This window comes from Phaethon aethereus (genome assembly GCF_964289735.1).
Source record: "Phaethon aethereus genome assembly, chromosome: 4".
In the NCBI taxonomy this organism is placed as follows: Eukaryota; Metazoa; Chordata; class Aves; order Phaethontiformes; family Phaethontidae; genus Phaethon; species Phaethon aethereus.
In genome coordinates, this window is record NC_138578.1 from 55,324,642 (window position 1) to 55,349,281 (window position 24,640).

General features: G+C 40.2%; 1 protein-coding gene across 3 annotated transcripts; it reads left to right on the forward strand.

Annotated features, from left to right (window-relative positions):
• Positions 1-791: 791 nt before the first annotated feature.
• On the forward strand, positions 792-24,621 carry USP46 (ubiquitin specific peptidase 46; the record flags this gene model as incomplete). 3 transcript variants are annotated; one of them, XM_081998773.1, is made up of 9 exons in its annotated part: positions 792-827; positions 10,616-10,696; positions 11,543-11,756; positions 13,983-14,212; positions 17,667-17,743; positions 22,044-22,127; positions 22,428-22,625; positions 23,465-23,543; positions 24,520-24,621. In XM_081998773.1, 9 exons carry the CDS (start codon positions 792-794, stop codon positions 24,619-24,621), a joined length of 1,101 nt encoding a protein of 366 aa, XP_081854899.1. The 3 variants fall into 3 exon arrangements, with proteins under 3 accessions (XP_081854899.1, XP_081854900.1, XP_081854898.1); XM_081998774.1 differs by having other exon boundaries at positions 11,579-11,756; XM_081998772.1 differs by lacking the exon at positions 792-827 and adding an exon at positions 1,889-1,969.
• Between the last annotated feature and the right edge of the window lie 19 nt (positions 24,622-24,640).

Genomic DNA, 24,640 nt, shown 5'->3' on the forward strand with positions numbered 1-24,640 from the left:
CAGCCTGCTCTTCCGGGCTCCTGCGTACCCTCCAATTCGGTGGAGAGAGCAAGTCGCGAAGTGCGGCCCTGCCGTCCTGCCCGGGCCCTGCCGTCCTGCCCGGGCCCTGCCGTCCCGCCCGCCGACCCGCTGCCTGCCGGGCTGACCCCGCACGCACCGACATCGGAGCTCGGCAGCCCTGCGGGGCCGGCGATCAAGACACCTCTGCTCCCTCCGCTGTGCCCGTCCCCGCCGCTGCTTGCCACCGGCGGCGGGCGCCCCCCGCGCCCCCTCCTCCCCGCAGCGCATTGGCTGCGGCCGGGCCCTCCGGGGCTGCCCCCCGCCGGCCACCGCCGCTGACCTTCCCTTCCCCGGCGCTGTCGGAGCGGATCGGCGGGCGCGGCAATGGAGCGGCGAGCGGCAGCCGCCAGGCCAGGAGAAGGAAGAGGAGGAGGAGGAAGGGGGAGATTAGCGTGGTGCCGGCTGGCGCAGAGGCGCGGCTGAGCGCTCCAGCAGGAGCCCGCGGCCCTGCGGACGGGGCGGGAGGAGCGGAGATGCGGCTGCTCTCCCCGCGCTGCTGAAGCGCCCGGACGCAACCCAGGGGAGGGAGGGCAGGAAGATCCGTCCTTCTCGCTGCTCTGCGGGCGCAAAGGGCGCCCGGTAGTCCCCTCCTCTCGCTTTTATCCCAGCCCCGGAGCAGGAGCCGCCGCCGCCGCCGCCCCCTCGGCCCTTCCTGCGCTCTTCCCACCATGAGCGGGGCTGTTTTCACCTTATAAAGATGGCGGTGTGGGATCGCGGCAACCTTTAGACTAATGACTGTCAGAAACATCGCCTCCATCTGTAATATGGTGAGTGCTCGCGGGCAGGCGCGCCGGCGGGGGGCGGGGGCGGCAGAGCAGCCCCTCCGGGGGCAGGCCCGGCTGAGGGGCCCCGGCGAAGGCAGCGGCCGCATTCCTGTCCCCGGCAGCCGAGCAGCCGGGCGGGCTGCGCCGGGACGCGGCTGGGGTGGAGCTGGCCGCCGGAGAGCGGCGATGTCCCGAGGAGTTTTCCCGGAGCAGCCCGGCAGCGGGCCGGGGAGGCGCGGAGGGAGATGCCGAGCCGGTGCGGGGCGCTTCGGTGCGGGGCTGGCCCCGGCCGACACGCGTTGTCGGTGGAGCCGCCGTCCGTCCTTCCTCCTCCTGCCCTAGTAAATCTGAGAAAGGACCCCAAAGTTGGGCTCTTGAATCCACAGTAAGTCAGTGACTCCATTTAACCCTCTCAGGCAGGTACCCTGTGGTCTCATGGGGCCAGAGCTCCCCAGGTTACACAGAAAACGAGGATGTTTAGATGCCTGATAATATGCTTTTGGATCCTGATGCTAGGCACCTGTTCTAGGAAGTCTTGGCTTTAGAGCTAACATCAGGCTTTAGCTTGATGCTAAAGCGTGCCACTTGGAGAGAAGGTTAACAGGAGTGCTGTTAACAAACAGGACTGCTGTTTGTTAAATACTCTTGAATCACTTAGCTTTCTCTAAATCAGACTAGGCAATTAGGAAGGAATAAGGAAACATTAGTATTTTGGTTTGTTGTGTTGAGACTTTGCCACTTTCCTGCCCAGGAACAGTTGAAAGGACACTTTCTGCATTGTGCTTGGGTCTAATTTTAATCCTAACAAACTTGGAGCATCTGATTGGGTTTAGATTTTTGAAACTTCTTGGTGGGGGAAGAGAGAACTCAAACTTTGTCTGTCAAAGGTTTATTAATACAGTGAGGCAGTAATAAGTGTGCCAAAGAAATGGGTGTGTGCTAAGCACCCCAATGCAAAGAGAAGAGAAGCCTATTTCTGCACATTTTGTTGTTTTAGTCTGTATTTTTCCCCCTTATTTCCAGGTTCTTCAAGAGCAGCTACACGCAGTTGCCAGCTTCCCTCCATGTGGTGCCCCAGCATGCCTTGTGCTGGTGATGCCACACACACCATTCATCTGCCCTGGAGAATGGAGCCTACCTCTAGGGTAAGGCAACAGGTGCAGCCCCAGAGGCCTGGCTCCTGCGGGGTCAGCGGCAGTGGTCTGGGGGAGGGAGTGCGGGTTGCGAGCCTGCTCCCCTTCCACGTGTCCACGCTTCCACTTCAGTGGGCTTGCTCTTTTGTTTCCAACCCGATGCCCAGGGCATCCCACGTATAGTTCTGATTTAAGCCTCAGTCCTCCCTTTGAAACGCCTGCTCTGAAATGCAGAGAGGGAGGGTTGGATCTGGAGTTAAAAAAACTTAATACAAAATCCAGACTTGGGGTAAAATAATCTGGGTGCTCACCTTTCTTCACCAACAGTAAGTAGTTTTCTGAACTTTTCATTGTTCTTAATAATTACAAGTCCTGTGGACCAGCGGGCCAGGGATACTGCAAAGAAAGGTTTAGGCAACAGCACAGGACTGAGGAGAAAACCTGGGCACCCTTACCTTCCTTCTGAGGCAGGCTCCGGTTTTTATGGCTGATGAATGGTGGGTGTGATGCCCTGCAGACTGCATAAGAGAGCACCACATGAAGGGGAGCTGGAGACTCTTAGGTGGTTGTAAGACTTTAGCATTGGCATAAAGTACTAGGGGCTCCGTGATTTCTTTCGTGTGCTTCAGCCAGATGCATGTGTACACAGTACACTTCTCCCATAGCCTGAACAGACTCAGAGCAAAACTTGATGAGGTTGTTCTAATGGTGTGCTGCTCAGCTGTCACTGCTGGTATATCCTGCCACAGCAGCATCCGAGAAGTGGAGAGACCAAAGCAAAGAAGTAGAGCCTTAGGCAGAAAAAGGCGTACAAGGGCTCATAGTTCAAGGCAGTTCTAGCTCATGGTACCAGTACTGTGACAGAGGATGGAGTCAGTTCAATCATACAATATCAATTGTATGTTCAATCATACCATATCAAATGCATACAATACATATCAGCAACAGTGATACTTTAAAGCTACATATTCCTTGCGGTCTGTGTACTTCACTTTTAGAGATGTTGTCTTATGCTGGTCACATTTAATCTTTTCTGGATAACCCACAGGACTGGAAGTTCTTTTAGGAAAAAAAGCTGAGATTTTCAGAAAGCTACAGGAATTTGGGGATGTAAGAGAAACATCAGTTCCTGGAAGTATTGGCAAAGTGCATTATGGCTCCTCCAAAAATGTGTGTGCCTAGATGCAGTGATGGACTTGAACTCAATAGTCTGAAGGAGGAGCTATGACAATCCTCCATGAGAATGGGACTTTGGAAGGTTAGAGGTGTATAAGAAAACCTTTTACCTGTATAAAACCTGGATATTTGCAGTGCTAGTTTGATTCAGGGCATCTGTAGAAATCTACCAGACAAAGATGTTCATTCCCAGACCTTGTTCCTACGCTATAACATAGTGCTTGAGGAACTGAACTACTTGCAATTTGTGGACTAAGGAATAGCTGCATAATTCTTAGGTAATATAATATATTTTGGTATTTAATGCTGCATAATAGTATGTTTCTACATTTTTTAACCTGGTTGAACATAGTAATGAAAAGAAAGTTCTGTTGTTTTTTATCTTTTCCCATTCCCGTTCCACTTGAGAGTGCTCACAGAGGTTTTTTTCCTTAACTTTTGCAAAAGAATGGATGATGCCTGGTTGATTTTCTTGGGGGTGGGGTGGGGCAGGCAGGAGGAGAGGGGCAGAGGGAAGAATTGGTCCTGAAATACTTGTCCTTCTCTGAATGCAACACAGATTATGTTTACAATGGTAGTCTTTTCTTGACAAAGGTTTTTGTGGTTTTTTTCCCCAAGTGTTTTCATTATAAACATGTTCTTGGACATGCTCATCATTTGCAGAGAAGGCTGCTGTGCTGATGGTTTCAAGCCAGCCATTACTGGATATTGTATGTTGTGGTTATTTAATTTGATTTCACAATTAGTGACCTAATAATAGTTGCATCTAAACTGTCCTAGGACAATCAAACTGTCCACTGGAATTGTGTTTCATAAACCTGTGTTATTTCTGATGTATGTCCGTCTAACTTGAAGATTTCCAGTGACAGTGATTACATCATCTCTGTAGGCAGTCTATCCCAATGCTTCACTGTCCTTATGACTAGAATGTTTCCTAATGTCTTACCTGAATCTACGTTACTGGAATTTGAGCTTGGTACTTACCATCCTGTCCACCCTTGAGACTGAGAACAGTCTAGTTCCTTTCTATAACAAGCTATATACTTGAAAATATTGTCATGCCCTGCCTCAGACTTCTCTGTCTCATGCAACACAACCCTGTTCAACCCTTTTTTACGGGTCATTTTTCTCCAGAGTTGAGTTTTTCATCTTGACCGCCTTCTTTTGGATTCTCTCCAGTTATCTTCATCTTTCTTGAAACCTAGCACCCAAACCTGGACATAGGGTCCTGTCTGAAGTCTTACCAGTTGCAGGTTAAACAGGAAAGTTACTTTAAGAATTTTGTAGATTCCTGTCTGTAAGAATTTCATTGTGTTGTCTACATTTTTTTTTTTAAATAGCACTGCATAGCTGACGCTTAATTTGTCTTACATTACACTATCGTCTCCAGACTTTTTTCTCCCTCTTCTTCTCCTCTGTTTCCCATTCTGCACATGTACAGTTGATTCTTTTCTTCATGTCCAGAACCTTGCACTTGTCTCAGCTGAATTTCAACAGTTTTTAGAGCATTTCTGTAAATTAAAAAAAGTAAAAAATTGACTGTCAAAAATAATTTTGAATTCTAAACCTGTCCTGCAACATAACTGCAGCGCTCATAACTCTGACATTTAAAGATGATATTCTTTCTTCTGTCTCCAGGTTATCAAAGAGTACTCCAGCTAGTGCAGCTGAGATGAAGTCTAGAAGGTGCCTTGCCTTTAGAATGCTCTGAGGCACTACATATGCAGTCTGGGTGGCCCAGACAAAAATGTTATTGAAGAAATTATAGTCTGTAAGCAAATCTCAGCCTCTTTTTCACTTGTGAGGCCATATTGAGGTTATGTGTTCTGAAGAAGGAAATTGGCCAAAAAAAAAAATGTTTTTGCTACTTATTCCAGCAAAAGCCTGAGTGCCACTAATCCAAGAACAATTAAACTGGGAATGGAGACAGACTCATGAGAGAATACTGAGTTGCAGTTTTGTAAGGGTTGTCTAATCATGGAAACTTTAAAGGTCAATATTTAAAGAAAATTGCTTATGGATTTAAATGCTGAACGTGTAACACTTCACTAGAACCTCACTTCCAGTACTTGGTTGCTTTGTGCTTTTAGAAAACCAAGTTTTTTAAGCTACATAAGACTAAGTGCCTTAAACACTTTGTCCGAGATTTTAAGTAATTCACGATTTCAGGCCTCTCAATTTTTAGCCATTTATTGGTAACCACACAGTAAAGAGCTGAACTTATTTATGGTATATGTAGTACTTCAATCCGTGATTAGAAAAAGTTTAGTGCATCTAGCAAAAACCAAGTTAGACATCTCCTTTCAAGCTCTTATAATTTGCTGTAATGATCAGAAAGCTCTTTGGAAAAAAGGCACACAAATAATTTATTTAGATACATTGTCTTAAATCACCTTTTTTTCAAAAATACAAGTACACAGTGGTTTTTAGGTCAGTCAATACCCTTTTACTGTTTACTATGATCCCTTATGTTTTTCGTAGCACCCTCTCTTGCCTTTTTATCTTGTGGCAACAAAGTCCCAAAATAGCTCTGCTGGAGGAACAATAAAACATTTATTCGTAGAAAGAAAAAAAAGCTAATCTGGTTAAATTCAGCCACCTTGTGGGACTTACACTTTAAAAAAATACATAAATATTTCAGGTTTGACATTTCATATCTATGAATTCGGAAGGGGCCCGGTTCAGCTAATCTGATTACTCACTACACCTCTCTGAAATTTGAGGTTGTCCCCGAGGATAGTTGAAGTCCAACATCAAGACAGGTGATGTGTCTATTGAAAGCAGTTTCTTATATACTTACTGCATGGTGTGATATTGCTTGCTCTTCTCTTACTATTGTTTTCTTTGTGTTGCTTCTGGGAGCTAAGTTTAGATTTTATTTACAATTTCTTCCTCCCCTTTGAGTTATCCATCACTGCCATTTTTTGGCCAGGAGGCCTTCCACATCTTTCTTTATCTTCTTTTTCCCTTCCCTCCCATATGCTGTGCCTTCCAAAATCCTGAAACTCAGGCTGCCTGGCCCTGAAGCCATTTCTATTTTTATTCTAATTTCTCTTCTACCAGCCCAAATGTCAGCCTTAGTTTGTCTTAAGTCTTCAGTTTCTCCCTTCAGGAAACAACTCTATTTCTGGCACATTGCTCTCACTTTGCCTGAATACTAAAGGAAAAAAAAATCTAGTTCACAGCAGTATATGATCTGAAGCCCATCATCATGGGCCAGCCATCTTCCTTCATTGATCTCTTGTTCTTTATATAGTTGTTAAATTTCTGTTTTCATGATTCAATTTTTATGCGGTTTTTTCTTATATATTTAGATTTTCTTGTGAACAAGGTATTTCTTGTTATTTTGTATTTTGTTGTTTGATGGTTATTCATACTGTGTTTCTGTTTATTTGGCGATACCTATTTAATAGGTTTTCCACAGGTGACTTATGAAAGGTCCTAATTTTTTTACTGTACTCGTTTACTTGAAATTAAGCATATGCATATTTCTAGAAAGTTAGTACCATTTTTTATAGCTCTGCCACACTGGAAAGTTGAGCCTGATTTGCTGTCTTCTGTTTGAAGTATCTTTCATATTGGCTCTATTCCATTTCTCATTCTCCATGGAATAATTGTGTTTAGGTTGTTTTGCTACATGTGATTTATTGATCTAATCTGACGGTGGGCTCCTCCCCACCACCCCCGCACTGTTTTTTTGTTTGCATGCTAAAGTGCAAAGGAACAGATTTATTTTTTTTTACTTAATCTGTTTCATGTGATGCAAAGCACAAATTATACTCTTAGCAACATTATCAGAAATTTCAGCTGAAATGAAAACTGGCAGACTTATCCATTGGAAGGCCTAGAGCAAAATAATAATAGGAAAAAATATAGGTCATATGGCCAGAATGTTTTTGGAGTGATGCTGTGGTAAAAATCTTGACTTAGCCTGAACTGACCCATGCTTGGCTATGTCTCCAACTGTATGTCTTTGCCACTTTATAAGGGATGAATACTGATTGTTGAATTAAGTAGTAAAACTTCAGAGAAATCAAGGTTCACCAACACCACAGAATACATAGTAGGAGTTTTCACGTTGACCTAGTTCTCATTCTCATAAGGTCTGGCCGCCACAAGTCGCTTTGTTGCATTTCCTTCATTAGTGTATTATTCTTTTAAGAAGGAGCCAGTTGTCTTTGTTGTCTCTATACCCTGATACGAATTTATTTAATAGTCCCAGATCCCATTTCATTGACCTGTGTGGGCTCTGCAGCAACACTACTGCTCTTGCTGGTTTTTATGAAACTACAGTAGATTCAGCTGTGGTAGGATATTTCTCCTAGCTGAAGCACAGAACCATTTATACAACCATAGAGAATGGATTGCATTAAAACTGTTTGAGCAGGTTTTCACTGTAGAAGTGAACAAAATGACTTAGTGCGAGTGGGAACAAGCACAACCATGCTTAAAACCATGTTAAATTGTCAGTTTTATTTTTCTGTAGATTAACCTCAGTAGGCTAACATGCTTTCTATATTTGTTATGGTTGGTTTAAACTGAGTTCTAAATAATCTTTAACACATCTCTAATAACATATTTTTTCCAGTTTAAACCTGGCTTGGGTATACAGCTTCTGGTACACTTTGGTTGGAAAAATTTCCAATCATTTCTTCTGCCATCATGTCAACTGTTTCTTGAGGAGCCTTCCTATGCAAAACATGTAATTTATAAAAATTAATGCAGCGTGGCAAGGTTTGAGTTTACTAAATTGTCTACTTTTTTTTTTTTCCCCATGTAAAAATACATACTGCTTTGAAGTATTAGGTCTTCTTACAGGTGCTTCTTACCTGTTTTCCTACTCTTCTTTTTCTGTTAATTTAACAGCATTTTTTGGGACATCTTGAAATAAACCAGCCTGAAATTGCCCTTGCTATAAGAAGTCACAACTCCTAATGAAGTCCATGGGAGTTATGTCATCTTGCCCAAAGACTGAATTTAGCCTCTCTGTTTTATTGTGAAACCGGTACACAGGGCTTCGTTGTTTATTTGCAACAGCTAAAACCTGGTTTTGGAGAGCAACCTATAGCCCTATGATGAGCTGTTACTAAGTGTATGTTGTTTCAACAGCATGTATTTTTGAAATTTCCTTGCAATATATTGCTTTTATATGAAGATAAGTTAGTGCACATTACGGATTTGTCTGGTTTTCAGTGACAATTTATTTGGTAAATCCTGATTCTTGCTCTTTTTTACAACATTTACAAGACAACTTAAATACTAGAAAGGATTTCTCAAACCATCTGGCATGCTCTGAAGTAAGAAACCCTGGCCCTGGAGGGAAGGCAAATGAGTAATGTAGGAGCAACTAGTTAGCAGAGCACTTGCCTTCTACTTGTCTAACAGCATACACTAACCTATAGTTCATGAAAGAGTAGGAGGTTACTTTTTAGAGGTATTATTTTCCATGAATTCTACAGGGAGAATTTTATTCAGTGTGGAAAATACTTCCTGTAAAACTGGAAAAGCACTCATTTCATTCTTGCATTAAGGAACTTGATTTGAAAGCTAAACGTGTAATCGAAGAAAAGAACCTTTGCTTTGATCTGGATGTTGTACAATGAATATTAATATGAAGATGGTTTTCTTCAGAAGCTGCATTAATCTTCTGTACTCATGTTTTTCATTTATCAGACAAAGTTTTAAGGGTAACAGTGGCTGTTTGCTTCACTGTTAATATTAGCTAGGCAAATGCCTACCAGTTTCCTCCCTCTTGGGAAGTTGGATGCTTTGCTGAGTCTGTACATCTTTGGCAAGGCTGTCTCTGCAAGCAAAGAAATGAATCTTCATATGGAACTTACATAATTATCACACTGTCATCTCCATTGAAAGGTAGCCAGTAATTGCTTTGTATAGATCATTCTTTTGTCTGTGATTCTCACTCAGGCTTAGCAGAGCCCAGGAAGGACATACAACGTATCCCTCAAGCTTTGCATGGAGCCTATTGCAGATGAAGTACTTTAGGTCTCAAAGGTCTAGGAAATCACATACACTCAGCCTGAGAAATGAGCTGTGTGTGTGAGAGAGAAAGGGAGAGACTGGAAAGAGATCTGATCATGGGATGTGAAATACAAAATCTTTGGAGCTTTTCTGGAAGCTGCCAATCTGAAGGAGCTGTTTTACTTTCAAGGCTTGCAAACTCTCAAAGAGCACCTGTGCTGAGTTCCACGCCACTGATTGTTTTGACTAAAATCATCTTCTTTTGATGAGTGGACATGAAATAATAATCTAATATAGCCAGCAGTAGTGATGGTAGGTGCAGTAAGGAAATACAAATCAGGCTTTGGGGAGAAGATGGGGAAGGGACACCAGAGCTGTTGAATCTGGTTACCAGTAACTGAAAATTTTAGCTGATGAGCCCTCTGAGCAAATGTTATATTGAACAAACCTTGGGAACACAGGAAATTTCCAAAATTTTCAGATGTTTTACATGTTGGCATATTTACAGGGGCATTTTATATGATTCTATGAAGTCAACCAACTGTGCTGTTCTTGTGTGGTAGAAGTTCTAAGGCATAATATATTAATACTTCATACTGCAGAGCATGCTCAGTAAGGAAATAAATGTATGACGTCAGTAAAGCAATTATCATGAAGATTAAATATTGACAAACTTGAATGATTGTATGTAAGGAATCCTTGTCCAAATACAGCATTTTTAGTGAGGTTCTACAGGGATCTATATGCTTATAGAGTGGATAGGAGTTACGACACTGTCTTTGGCAACAATCTACCTTGCTTGCTTGATAATCTAAAATGGGCATTTTAATACAGCAAAACTACCTGTAACACGTGCAACATTAGTGATTGTACTCACAGACCAGTAGCTGTGAAGATACAGCTGAACATGACTTCCCGCACCAAGGCAGTGACTAAGAGATGTAACAGTTTGCCCTCTTTGGGACAAAATGGCAGACACATTACACTTACCTCTAACATTTGTGATGCTGATAGTAGAACTGTGTGCCAGTCTGGAGCCCAAGTATTGTTAAAGGCTGCTGACAAATTAGACAGGATTCAGAGGAGTTTCAGTAATGCTTTGAAAACCTGCCTTACATCTAGAAACTGGTTTATCCAAGATACATTTAAGAGTTTTACTTAAGATCAACAAGTATCTTTACAAGGCAAGAGGGTAATGGGATCCAGCTGTTCACGGACAAAGTAAAAATAAAGGAGATAAGGATATGGGGAGAACCACTGTTGTTGTGACCTGTTCACTCCTAATCAGTCATTACTAGAGTGTCCAGGTCGGGCCAGCTCCACTACCTAGAACTACAAATATTTTTATTGGCTTATGTGAGTGTTATGGTTGCCCATTAGTAAGAGCAAGATAGCTTGGCTAATTGTAGCTGAAAGGAGAAAATGAGCTTCTGTCTTGATGTTGACCATACCTTTATTTTGGAATCTTAATATTCTAAATAAATTCTTCCCTCTTCTTTTTAGGGCACCAATGCCTCTGCTCTGGAAAAAGACATTGGCCCAGAGCAGTTTCCAATCAATGAACACTACTTTGGATTGGTCAATGTAAGTACCATTTTCAGTAGGCAAACCATATACAGAACTATGGCTTTGATGTTACTTGAGCCTTGGTTTCTTTTTTGTTTTTGTTTTTGTTTTTTAAATTCCCTCAGTCCTATTCTAAGGCAAAATTGTCTTCCTTTGAAAAAGTGCTCCTCACGTTCCAATTTTAGGCAAGGTGGGTTGCAAAACTGTATCAGATGTTTAAAGAAAGATTCATACACCCCCAGAGAAAACAGTTTATTTTTCTAAGAAATTCTCCAGTTTACTGTTTCTGTGAATGTTTCCAGTGATTAGAACTCAAACTTCAATAAAGTTAAAAGTCTGTTTTAGCTATGAAATGTGAGGGACAGTCTGGTTTTTTTGGTGGAAAGTGATGGAAGTATGTACACGCTTAGGTACAGCAATCTGCATCAGGGACTCTCTTAGGAGGAGCTTTTTTATCTGACTAAGGAGAGAATGAGTAAGAAGGCTGTTTAATCACTTGTTTATCCTCATATAAATAAAACAGATACAGTAATTCTTTCAATTGAAAACGTTACTCATTCTGCTACTGAGCAGCAAGATAGAGCCTAGCAAGAGTATATTAATATATGGAAACAAGCTTAACGTGATCCACTACAATAAATACATCTTTTGCAAGCGGAAACTTACTTTGTATGCTAGTTAGTTTAGAACACCATATTTTTTTTCGGTGAAGTGTCAAGTGTGGGTGTAGAAACGTGTTTCTACAGCAAATGCATGGCAAAATGGCTGGTATGTGACAGGGACACAGAAGCCAGAAGCTGAATGAAGCAACTAGTTTTGTTGTGATGCCCAGGGATTAAGATTATTTTTACTTTTACATGGCAGTTTGGGAACACCTGCTACTGTAACTCCGTGCTGCAGGCATTGTATTTTTGCCGGCCGTTTCGGGAAAATGTATTATCATACAAGGCCCAACAGAAAAAGAAGGAAAATCTCTTGACTTGCCTGGCAGATCTTTTCCACAGTATTGCTACTCAGAAGAAGAAAGTTGGAGTTATTCCACCAAAGAAGTTCATATCAAGGTTACGAAAAGAGAACGGTAAGTGTAAAACTGGAGTCCCCTTAGACTTTCATGCATTGATCAGGGAAGTATAAATAAGTGTGGCTTAATGGGGCAATGTGGTTGTATTAATCAGATATTCAGGTTAGATTTGTAAATTGCTTTCAGTACTTTTTAGGGTTTAAATATTAATATTTTAGTAGCTGTGTACATGATATTATGCTTGAAATAACCATGCCAGGTTTCATAAGTTCCCAGAGGTGCCTGAATTAATGATGTTTTCACAGCATGGTGGGACAGACCTCACTGAACAGTGAGCTAGAGCTGGGAATAGGGCAACACTCTGCCATAATTTTTTAATTATTTTTCGTGGAGTATGGCAGAGAGAAACATTGAGGGCAGTTGGCAGTATAGAAACTGTGTGACCTAGAGTGCTGCAGGCACCACTGGTCCAGTCTGCCCTGGAGGGTAGGTAACCATATGTATGTAGGGGTGTTCGGTGGGCTACACACCACCTGCTGCTCTAGTTGTTAGAAGTGGTGGGCACAGTCTTACTTTGTGAAGCATCAGGCCCTTTTTGAGCGTTAGGGTGGCAACAGCATATGCCTAGTCTTGTAGTAGTCATTTTATCTAAGGGGTGTGAGGAACACCTTAAAATAAGGAAGCCTGCCACACAGCTCCATTTTGGTCTGGATTCATATCAATGTGGGTGGTATGCTTAGAAACAGGGGAGCTTTGAATGAAGACACAAAGTACGAGTTGAACACCTGGAAGAAATTGCTTCCTGGTGACAGCATATAAATGGGTGGACTGTTCATTCCAGAGCAGGCATTTGAAAATGTGACAAAGTTAGCTCTGAGTCACCTAGTGATAAATGCCCCCACACTGTTGGGGATCACTTAGGGACTGGATCTTATGTTTTCAGCTTTTAAATTAGGGCCAGATTTGCTGTGTCCAGGCTAGACACTGCAAATCTGAAGGATCTGTGCAATATTTACTGAGGAAATCCATGTGAGCTTTTTCAGGAGCAGGGGGATAAAAATACACATTTGTTGGGAACACAGATTCTTTTTCTTCAATGGGCAAATTAAGCCTTCACTGAAGAAGGCTGTACTAAATCACCACTGAGATAGTCTCCCCTCGTCCTGCAAGCATTTCTTATTGAAGAGGACAAGTCTCTGGTCATCAGACTTGTGTGTGAAAAATGGGCTTTGTTAGATGGTAGTGTTATTACTATTTGTGGTGGGTTAACCTTAGCTGTCTGCCAGATGCCCACCAAGCCGCTCTCTCAATCCCCGCCCCTCCAGCAAGACAGGGGGAGAAAATAAGATGAAAAAAAACTTGTGCATTGAGATAAAGGCAGTTTAATAAAAAGAGGCAAAGGCCACATGCAGAAGCAAAGCAAAACCAAAGGAGATTTATTCTCTACCTCGCATCAGCAGGTGATTTCCAGCTGCTTCCTGGGAAGTAGGGCCTTGGTATGCATAGGAGTTGCTTTGGAAGACAAACGTTTTAATGAATTCTCCCTACCCTCCTTTCTCTTAGCTTTTATTGCTGAACACAAAGTCACATGGCATGGAATATCCCTTTGGTCAGTTTGAGTCAGCTGTCCCAGCTGTATCCTCTCCCGACTTCTTGCCCACCACCAGCTTACCAGCCTTTGAGGGGATGTGGGTGTGGAGAGACAGCCTTGATGCTGTGTGAGCACTGCTCAGCAACAGCCAAAACATAGGTGCATTACCAACACCGTTCTAGCCACACGTACAAAACACAGCACTGTATGTGCTGCTATGAGGAAAGGTAACTCCATCCCAGCCAGACACAGTACACCAGTATGTGTCAGCATCCAACATCTTCAGTTTCCCCAGCCATGTGTCTTACTGTCCAAACTCTGTGATGTTCCTAAGGGAGGGACTTGAACATACGGGTGGGAGTCAGTGCTGCCTAAAGTTAGGCATCTAGTCTAAGGAATTAATTTAGCACGAGTCACCCTCTTGCTTTCTTCATTGACTGTAGTGGGAGCCTACACAACCAACTCCAAAGAGTGTAACCTTTCAAACAGCTAAAGTTAGGTGAGATGAAGCCTTCCCCCAAAGTAGCTTCAGTGGAGCCAGCGTGGCTGCAAAACTGCTCTTCTTTGGCATGATTCTAAATGCTTTGCTGAGCAAGGGCCACTACATGTATTTGGAAAGAAATAATGAATTTAGTTTGCTTTCTTGAAGGAAAGAATATACTCAACTTTAGAATTCTTGACTCTCTTCACAGATCTCTTTGACAACTACATGCAGCAGGATGCACATGAGTTTTTAAATTACCTGCTCAACACTATCGCAGACATTTTGCAGGAGGAGAAGAAACAGGAAAAGCAAAATGGGAAACTGAAAAATGGCAACATGAATGAAGCTGAAGAGAACAATAAACAAGAACTCACCTGGGTGCATGAGATTTTTCAGGGAACACTGACTAACGAAACTAGATGTTTGAACTGTGAAACCGTAAGCATTGGGATAGATCTTTTTTTTTTTTGGTTGTGGCCCCTTAATAGATAGATACGTTTTATATATATAAATATATGAATCTTTTCAGACATCTGAGAATTGTGGATATTCCTGTAGACTTTACTTCTTGAAGTGAGTATATTCTTTTCTAAAAATTTATTTTTCTAGGCATTACTTGGCTAACCTATGCCAAGTCTTGCTGTCCTAATACATATCTCTACAGTTAAAATCCTTGCTAGTTAATCAGTACCTTTCCTTTTTACTGTAACTTTGGGAGAAGATATTAACATCATTATTCCATGAATAACAGAAATGTTAAGATGAATTTATGTTAATTCAATCCTAAGAATGTGACTGTCATACAGAAGGTTTGTTATTAACAAACCATATGTTTTCTTTTATCTCCCCAATATTTTCTAGAGGATCCTGTCAGTTTGAAATCTCTTATATCTGAAGTATGAGTAAAAATTAGTTTTAGGAAACCTGATTGCAAGTCTCCTTTTGATTTCTGTGGTTTTCAATTACATGCTTCTACTTTAAGGGAAAAGAAATAATAATTTAAAAAGTTTCCCTCTGTGAGGTTGCAATGTGAAAGAGTAACACAGACAGGAAAAAAAATCTGGTTTGGGGAGAACAGTGACACTGAGTTTCCAAAAAGGTTGGAATTAACCTCGCCTAACCTTTGCTTTGTAAAAAGTAGGTGTCAAGGATGAACTAGTTTTCTCGGCTCCTTCTGTAGATGATGGAGATTGCAAAGGAGCTCCTGCAGGAAGCTCTTTTTGTCTGTCTCTAGGCTGTTTCATGAAATGCAAAGTTTTTAGCAATATCGGGTATTCTGTTCCACACAGCTTGTCCTGGCTGCATGGTGTTACTGAGCTGTTGCAATTGTTGGTGCAGCAATGCTGTGAACTGGGCCAGCGAACTGATCTGGCCTAAGAATAATGTGTTTTTAACTCAGAACAGTACTGCTACCAAGGGCTTCCTCTAAAGAAAATGCAGCTTTAGATTATCTGCATTAAGATGGGAGAAGATGCCCGGAGAAGATATCTTCAGATAGCAAGCTGAGGTTAAATATCTACTTTTGGACAGCTGAAGTTAGGTGAGATAAACCCTACCCAGGTCCTACCAGACGTGTAAAGAACATGCTCTGATATTTCTAATCATAAAGAATAGCTCTGTATGCCAAGAAAATATGACTTCTCCAGGGATTTGGATCAGAGTGGGGGTGGAAGAAGGGATATAGTGATAGTCAACATGAAAAAAAGGGTTAGACCAGCTTTGGAACAAGCTCGCATAAGTGAAAGCATGAGAAAGATACTGAAAACTAATTCTTTAATCTATTTCAATTATAAAAACCGAAGTAATAATAGCAAGTTAAAATAAGTGAAAAGGTAGAATTATTTTTTAACTGACAAGCTCCTTTAAACAGTAGTGGCCTAATTCTAAATTAATATCCAGTGTTTACTCAGACAAACTGTACTGAAGTCAGAATGTGTCCTTGGATAAGAGCAAAACTGCACAACACCCTGTTTGTAATTCAAAGTGACCAAGCTTTATGGAAAAAATAGCACTAGGTACTGCTGCTGTAGGAAGGCTTGTTTGTAGCTTCCTGTGAATGCAGAAATACTGTGTACTACTCAGGATTACTTTTCCAGTTTGTTTTTCTTGTATTATTGTATCTTAAAATCTTCAGGAAAGAGTAAAATGAGTTAAAAGATGTTCCTTTGCTAAAATATTCATATGTAGTGCATGAAGAACCGTTCAGATTCCAGCATTTCTTATTCTCACTTAGAGAGAGCGCAGTTTGAATCTGGTTTTCCAGCTACCATTAGCTTTGGTCTGTATTATTCTAGCTCCAACTAGCCCATGTTCCCCTTTCAGTAAATATCTGATGTGCTGAACACAACAAAATTCCTTGCTGCTTCGTGGTATTCAGATGAAACACTATACTTGCCAAAGACTTTTCCAAGTGTTTAACCTCTTTCTTGAGATGCAATGTGTCTGACAGAACTCTAGTTCCAGCCATAGAGACGCAATGTTCTCTGAAGCTTTGTTGGTCTCTTTTGAATTCTAGCGGTTTATACTGCAGTTGACTGCTGCCAGTTTTGTGGTTTCCTGTCCCCTGTGGGTCAAATCGTGCCTCAGGGAGGATTTTTGTTTGAAGAATTGCAGTTCGTTTTAATTGGGTATGCGTTATGGCTCTCTACATCTTTGATAATATCAAAATTCATCCTGCTAAAGGCGTTTCTCTGGATTCAGGACTGATACGGGCTGCATTCAGCATGTTTATAGGATCCCTGACATCATAACGCAAAGATGAGCTGAAAGTAGCACATAACTTCCACATCCATAGAACTGCAGAAATCTGAGCACGAGGGACTTGCGTCAGAACAATGGCTTCAGCCTCTCACTGAAGTTTTTGAACTCCACTATCCTATCATCTGATTTAGTTATTCTAAGGAAATGTAGTCATAAGAGGCAAAATATGGAGTATTCTTGCAGCATTTTATAAACAGAATTAGTTGTTATGAATATGACTAAATTCGCGTGCAGTAATTCTGCAGTCTTTTTGACTCAGTTGAAGTATTACAACAATTATCTGTTTTGATGGTTTTTTTTTATATCATCTTCAAGATTAAATAAGTGAAAAATCATTTTTTGAAGCAAAAATCAAGATCTGTCATTCTGAAAATGTTTGGGGTTGTATTTTTAAAATAAAGACTCTTTATTAGAATTCTTCTCCTCTTGTTCCATCTAAAAAAAATCAGGAAAAAACAAAATGGTTTTGTAAAATATTATCACTTTGCCATTCTTACCTTCAATCTTTTAATTTCTTAACCAAAATTATTGACCAGGAACAGTATTTAATGGGGAAATGCAGCTGTGTCAACCATAAATATAAAGCCAGCCTTTTGAATGCTCACTGGAGAGAAAAGGTAGCATGGTTAAATATGACATTTCTTGACAGATGTTTATTTGGAAAATATCTTCATTGCATCCTTAACAGTGAACATAATTATGTAGGGCATAAACTGTGATTTTATAGTGTAATATATGAGACAAAAGGTAAATAAAATTTCAGTAAAAGAAGAAACTATGCTGTGTTGCATAACAAGGGAACATACATACTGCATCAGTCACAACTAATATAGGAGATGATGGTCCCCCTTTAATGAACTCTGGACTGCAGTTACTGGCCCATAGTTGGTGGGCTTGGATAAGTGGAACAGGTGGAAGTTAAACGATATGGAAGCTGGATTGGTAGAGTTACTAAGAAATACAGTCACACTGAACTAGAAAAAAAATTTAAAGCATTGAAATGAATTATTTTTGTGTAATTTATTTCTGCAGAAATTGCTCTATCTTTAGCATTTGCACATAGATATAAACAACACTTAGATGTATGGCATTTTACTAAGTCTCTGTTTTACACGTATATTTTTTGCAACAGGTTAGTAGCAAAGATGAAGATTTTCTTGACCTTTCTGTTGATGTGGAGCAGAACACATCAATTACACACTGTCTAAGGTAAATTAATGCAACTCTTTGGCAGATAGTTCCGTCTGACTTTGCTAAATTTTCCAAGTCTAGTAGGTACGGAAAAGAGAAGTAGTATAATGTTGGTTTTTGAGCTTTTCCTAAGCAGAAGAAAAAGACTGTAAACTGGATGTTTTCTCTAATGACAAAATATACATTAATGTATTTTGGTTTACTCATTTTCTCTTTCAGTGTATGTGTTTGAAAGAGAAAAAAAAAAATCTCTTGGGGAAAATAATTGATTACCTTGTCATCTGGAAGAATTGCTGCAGAATAATAATTGGCTTCAAAGGGATTTAAGTCTGCTTATCTTTAAGCTTCTACTGAAGTGCTTTGTTGATTAGGACTTATGTGCATATTAAAAGTTAAGTGCGTGCTTTGCAGAGTGACTAGAGTCCCTAGAGAGCAAAAGATTTCAAAAGTATATTTTTCTACTATATAAGTTTCTCATTCTGTGTCTCATCCTAGAATTACAGGGAGTAGTATTTTATTCTAAGGTTCAGTTCTGCTCCTAGTACACTCTTAACTATTAAACAAATACTTCAGAGATCAAAATAATTTTCAGACTTGCATGGATGATTATTCTGAGAAATTTAAAACATCTGGAGTTTTGGCACTGATACATTAAACCAATACCTAGATTTAAGACAATATGTTGCTGCTCTAAGGTAATGATTATCAGTTGGTCAAATTAGTCTTTCAAGCTCCAAAATTGCTGCCAACTTTGAAAATGCATTTAACAGTTATTCTGGAATGCCTAGGAAGGGTTGCCTGGCATCTCACCCCAAACTGAGAGATACAGAAAGAGAAAGCACGTGAGGTACTAACAGTTCCCTGAGGTACTAACAGTTCCCTGAGTCAGAAAGCAGTGATTTCTCTGGATGCCACAGCTGTACTAAGTAACTTCTGTTACACTTTGAAGTGCTAGAACCAGAGAGTTTTCTTCCTCCTCAATTTCCATTCAGTCTTCTAGCCCTCAAGTAGTCTGCACTGCAGTAACTAGCCTCATTTTAAAAGGTGAGCAAAATGAAGAACAGCTTTAGAAAGGAGTAAATTATTTTCTTTTTTTCGCTATTGTCTCTTTGTCTGTTCATGGTCACAGATAATTGAACCAGTATTGGTACTGCAGACTTTTGTTAGCACAGTTTTAAGTTCTTTGCTGTAGTTACTGCTTTGAACTTTTTGTGTCAGCATTACTTACCTTCCCCTATGGTGTTCAAATCACAATTTGAAATTACATTGACATGTAAGGAGGGTCAGGAGGTCTGAGACCCTTTCTAGCCTGAGTTGTTCTTTGGTTTTATGATACACAGTTACTAGAGACTGACTTTTTCTTACAGCTTAGTCTGGTGAACTTGTTAGAAATGGCTGCTGTTACCATCTGTCCTTCAGCTTTCTCCAATTTTTATTTAATTTCAATAGTTAAGCTTCTTGGAAATGTTTTGTTTGGAAAGGTCTTTTTATGCAAAGGCACAGAGTACTTCAGTAGAAGTACCAGTAGAACTTCTACTGTTGAACAGCCACTGTACTGCATTTGCACTGAACTGCATCTGTACTACTGCAAGCAACAGGTGAATGGTGGAGTTGGAAGGGACCCCAGGAGGTCATCCCCTGTCGCCACCTCAGGCAGGATGCTTGTCCAGCCTGTTCCAAAAGAGCTTTTAGCAGTACTAGATCGATTGCCTATCCCAGTCCTTTCTGTTCTTATCCTAGCAAGTTTTTCCCGCTGTGTAATGTGAATCTTCCTTGTTTTAGTTCAAGCCCTTTTCTACTTGCCCTGTGTACCCTGGACATAAAACAGGGGTCACTCCCCTTCCGCTTAGCCTTTTACATACAGGAAGAATGTAATCACTTTCTTACATTCTTCCTTGGGTTAACAGCCCAAGGTCATTCAACCTTTCCTTCACAGGCCATCTTCTCTAGATCTCTGCTCACGTTCATTACTCTTCGGCCTTCTCTCCAGTTGAACCTCTCTCTTGAACTCAAAACATTCTTGAAGTACAGTTGCCTAAAATTAGGAGCAATATTCCAGCAGAGATCTACACAATCCTGAGAAGAATGGATGCCCTGTAAATCCGTTTGTACATCCCAGTATAGTATTTGCCTTTACTCCAACAGCATGAGATGCATTTTGAAGTCCACCCATTGTTCCTTTTGGAAATACAGTGAAGCAAAATCGCAGTTTTCGGTTTTTTGAGATAGGAGGTGCAGGTTACTATTTAGAGTAAACAGGAAGAGAGTCATCACCTATCATTTATTCTGATTGTCTTTTACACTAGAAGCATGTCTACCTCTGTTTAGAAAACATATATTCCGTTAGAATATGGATTTCGTCTCATTGCTCTATGGTATTATACAGTACTAAATGAAGTGTAAGTGCCTTTGTGGTTTTTGTAACTTCGCTGTCTCCTTTTTTTTAATAACTGCTTTGCTGTGTCTTTACAGCTTTAAATGCTACTGCATTGAAAAAGTAAATTAAAGAAAAACTGTGCAAGATAACATTTAAGTAGAATGAATTTCTTTGCCACTACAGATGAATGTTCTTTTTAGTTATTTCTGTAGCTTTTCAGATTGAAAAGGTCCTTGTGTACATAAGAGGTCCAAAGAATACAAACCTCTGGCATAGTCTAACTCCACAGGGTAGACAATCGGGCCTGAAGCAAAAGAAGTCTGATCACAAATATAGTACATCTCCATTATCTTTATTTCCACTAGGAGTTGCAAAGTTTACCAGTCCATTTGATCCTGACTTTTAACTAGTCTGCCTGTGCTTTTTTATTCCACTAAAAATTTTCTCATCTCTTAAAACAGAGAATTTGCATTATTTATGCATATAAACAACAGAAAGTATCTTTCACTCTGTGGCATAGAGCATGTAGAGATGAACTGTGGGAGCCCATGAGGTCAATGATAAATTAGTATGTCTTGAGCAGTTGTATTTAAAAATTCCTTTCTCCTGTTAAAATACCATATAAATAGAATGCAGATTGGCCTGTTAGTGGAATAGGAAAGAGTTAGAAATGTTTGAAACTACTTCTGCAGGTATAGAGAAAAGTTCCTCAAGCCTGTAGTTCTTGTACATGCAGACTTTGCATGAACTCCAGTCAATGATCGGTTGTTTTTAACTGTTCAACATGTATTAGAAATGTCACACTGAAACTTCTTGCTTGATGAAACAGCTACTGAAGTTGCAGTTGTAAAGGGAAGCACAAGCATCTACTTCTCACCTGCATGTGTCCCTTCCCCCGAGGAGTTACCGCTTATAAATATGCCACCAGTTTTGTTCCTGGTACAGAAAAGGAATTAATATGTGCTAAATAAGTGAATTAGTAATGCCTCTAAATTCCGTGACTGTGCCTCACCTGATTTGGTAGAATAGAGTCACAGCCTGTCAGGTGGAAATAAAAGACAAGGGAACAAAAGAACAAATGCTAAGGGACATGTAAGAGAATGTCCCTCAGCTTATCAGGTATTTTTCTAAGTGCATATTTCTCTGGTTTTCACAGATGTAATTCCCATAGCAGTCAACTTATCATTTAAAATGTTAGATATTATTGGTTTCAGAATAATTAATATGTTTTAAAAGGAATTCAGAAGCTCTTTGAGTTTAATTCATTTTCATGGGAGGCTTGGCATGGAACAAATCGATATCTATCAAATTTCTACCATCTGTACATGTTTCTTTATGTTAGAAAAATACTATTTCTGTTGCTTCACTTTGAGGTGGGAAGGAAACTAATAAATTCCACAAGTAAGTTTGTTTGTTTGTTTGTTTAAATTGAGACTTCGCACTTTTGAAAATAAATATCAGACTCTTCCCTTAATAGAAGACCTGAAGCTTCCACAAGCACGTTTTACTGAACCTTGCAGCATTATGTTCCCCACACATATAACCTGTCTCTGATCTTTTCTAAAGTTTCACTTCTTCACTTATGATTCCCTGAAAAGTTACCATGTTTTTCAGAAGAACCAGCTGAATTCAGTTAATTTTGTCTTTGAATTCAAATTCAAATGTGAAATCAGATATTCAAGATCAACGTTTTACTGCAAATCCTTTCCAGTGATTGTGCTTTATTTTTCTTTTAGATTAAAAGATTATACTTATGATCAGAATTTTGTTGCAACTTATCTTTCAAGAGATGTATTTTGTCCTAAATTTCAGGATTAGAAAACTGGACTTGGTGGAGAGAGGGTTTCATCCTGTGTGTTATTTTAGAGTTGCAGTTCGTCAGCCCAAGTGGGGCAACAGTGTTAAGATCCTTTAAAAACTGATAATTGTATTTATTTACAGAGACTTCAGTAACACAGAGACATTATGTAGTGAACAGAAATACTACTGTGAAACTTGCTGCAGTAAACAAGAGGCACAGAAACGGTAAGTGAAGAGCAGGCTATTTCACCATGTCCCTCCTGGGCTTTGACAAACCTCCTCCTTGATATTTATTGTGTGTAGATCTCTTGAAGCCTTATACCCCAGCTGCATTCTCTGTCTGGGCCAGAGAACCTACAGACAGTTTCAGAGCTATTACATGTGTCTTAGTCTAGAAGCTACTGCTAGTTGACTACTGTTACTTACAAAGTGCTTTTATAATGCAAATGTTTATTCATTAAGGAAAGACAAGAATGGCTTTGAACTGGGCAGGTCTTTATTGTATGCACTCTAATGATTTCACAGGATGAGAGTAAAAAAGCTGCCAATGATTCTTGCCTTACACCTCAAGAGATTCAAGTATATGGAGCAATTACACAGGTATACTAAGCTGTCTTATCGTGTAGTATTTCCCCTGGAGTTACGACTCTTCAACACATCTGGCGATGCTGTCAACTTAGATCGGATGTACGACTTGGTAGCTGTTGTTGTTCACTGCGGAAGGTAAGATACTTTCACGTATATCTCAATCTGTTGCCAGACCTTTGCCAAGGGCAGAGACACGCCTGACAAAAATGTGGGGAAAGTGGAAGGGAGGACATAAACCCTGCTGTTGCACCAACTTGCCTATAACTTGGCCTGAACCTCTTAGCCACCTTCCCTCATAGTGAATCTGTACTTGTTTAAAAAACAATGTCTCAGGCCTCCAAAAGTCACAAGATTGGCTTAAATTAATGGAACTGTCCGCTTCCTCATCAGTCCACTTAGAGAGCTTGGGAGCCAGGACTCTGTGAGGGCCAGATGTTGCTAGTGTGTAGGCCCTACAGCAGATCACCTTGGTCTCCTGTCAAGGCAATGAAAAGGATACCTTTAATAAAGCTTCTCACATATGGGGTATTGTCAAATATGAAACAGATGGAAAAATCCTTGGAGCTCTAGGCATACGACTTGTTCTGCCTCTTCTCAAAGCCTGTACGTAACTAAGTATTCACATTTGATATCAAACGATTTTCCCCCTTAAATTTAGTTCATAATGTTTTTAAAATATTTGCAATAGTTGCTGTCTGCCACGAGCAAATTGTTCAGTGTTCTATAGGTTAATTTGCAAATGGTCATGGCCAAATGAAAACAACACATTTAGCTTTCAGTTGATGAAGTCTTTGCAACAAGTCAGTAAAAAGGTGAGAGGAGTACATGTGTGTTGTACCACCAGGGATGGGTTTACCATGTTCTTCATAACAGTTATAATTCAGTCTATCTGCATATGAAAAAGTGACTTATCAAAGTGGACTCAATAGTATCTTCTAATATTTTTGGATTTGTGGTTTCGTTTCGCTTTCTAGTGGACCGAATCGGGGGCACTATATTACTATTGTGAAAAGTCATGGATTTTGGCTCTTGTTTGATGATGACATTGTAGAGGTCAGTATGCTGAAGGTCATGAGCACAACATTTGTGTTTATGTTCTCTTCTCTATTTGGGGTTAAAATTCTGATCCAGATCTGGGTATAGATTACTAGTCTGCAAACTATGGTTTGGTTGTAATGTGACATTTAGCTTAACTCTGTTAGGAACTGAGATTGCAAACAATTCCTGTAGTTCTTAGTCTGTCAATGTCAGAGGGGGTTGTTCTATTTCAGAGCAACATCAAATGTTTTTAATATCAGACTTCAAGTGTTTAATTTGGAATGTTTTCATTATTTATAGAACATTTATTCACACCTAATAAAATCAATTTAATTCATCAAAACCTAAAATATCCAGGAACTATTTTGCAATCCTTGGCAATATCACTTGGGAAAATTTGACTGGGTAAAGTTAGTGTTGCTGTAGAATTTTAATTGTTAAACAACTGGGAAGTTACAAGAAAGTCTGGATTTTGTACATCTGTTGTCTGGATGTAAATTAAAAGAGGATCTGGCCCACAGCTATTACAGATTCTGTCTAAACATACTGCAATTCATGCCTAAGCAAACCATTTATGTCACTGTGGCACCTTGGCAAAACTGGGGTCTTGAGTCTGATCTCCCTGTAGTAAATCCAATGGGTGAAAGGAAGAACTGGGACATTGGATGGGGCATGTCTTGGAGGATTTCTGGAAATTTCAGAAAGGTGGAGTGATATGGTCACATTTATGCGTTTTAACAGTGTTCACTACTGCATTCCAAGGAGTCTCTGTGTTATTGGAAAAAGCCTAATTCAGTTAGGTTCTCAGAGATAGACATTCCTATTGACTTCCATGAGTGAGATCAGTAGGGCTTAGCCCCTGAACATTACCCTTTCACTACTTAAATTGCAAACAGAATTTGCTAATTGCTACCCTGAAACAAATAACTGAATTTGTCTTTGGTATTTCTTTTACCTAATAGCACATTAAACAATTTGATTTATTTTGCAGAAAATAGATGCTCAAGCTATTGAAGAATTCTATGGTCTGACCTCTGATATATCAAAAAATTCAGAGTCTGGCTATATTTTATTCTATCAGTCAAGGGAGTGACTTGGCAAATTGTGACAGT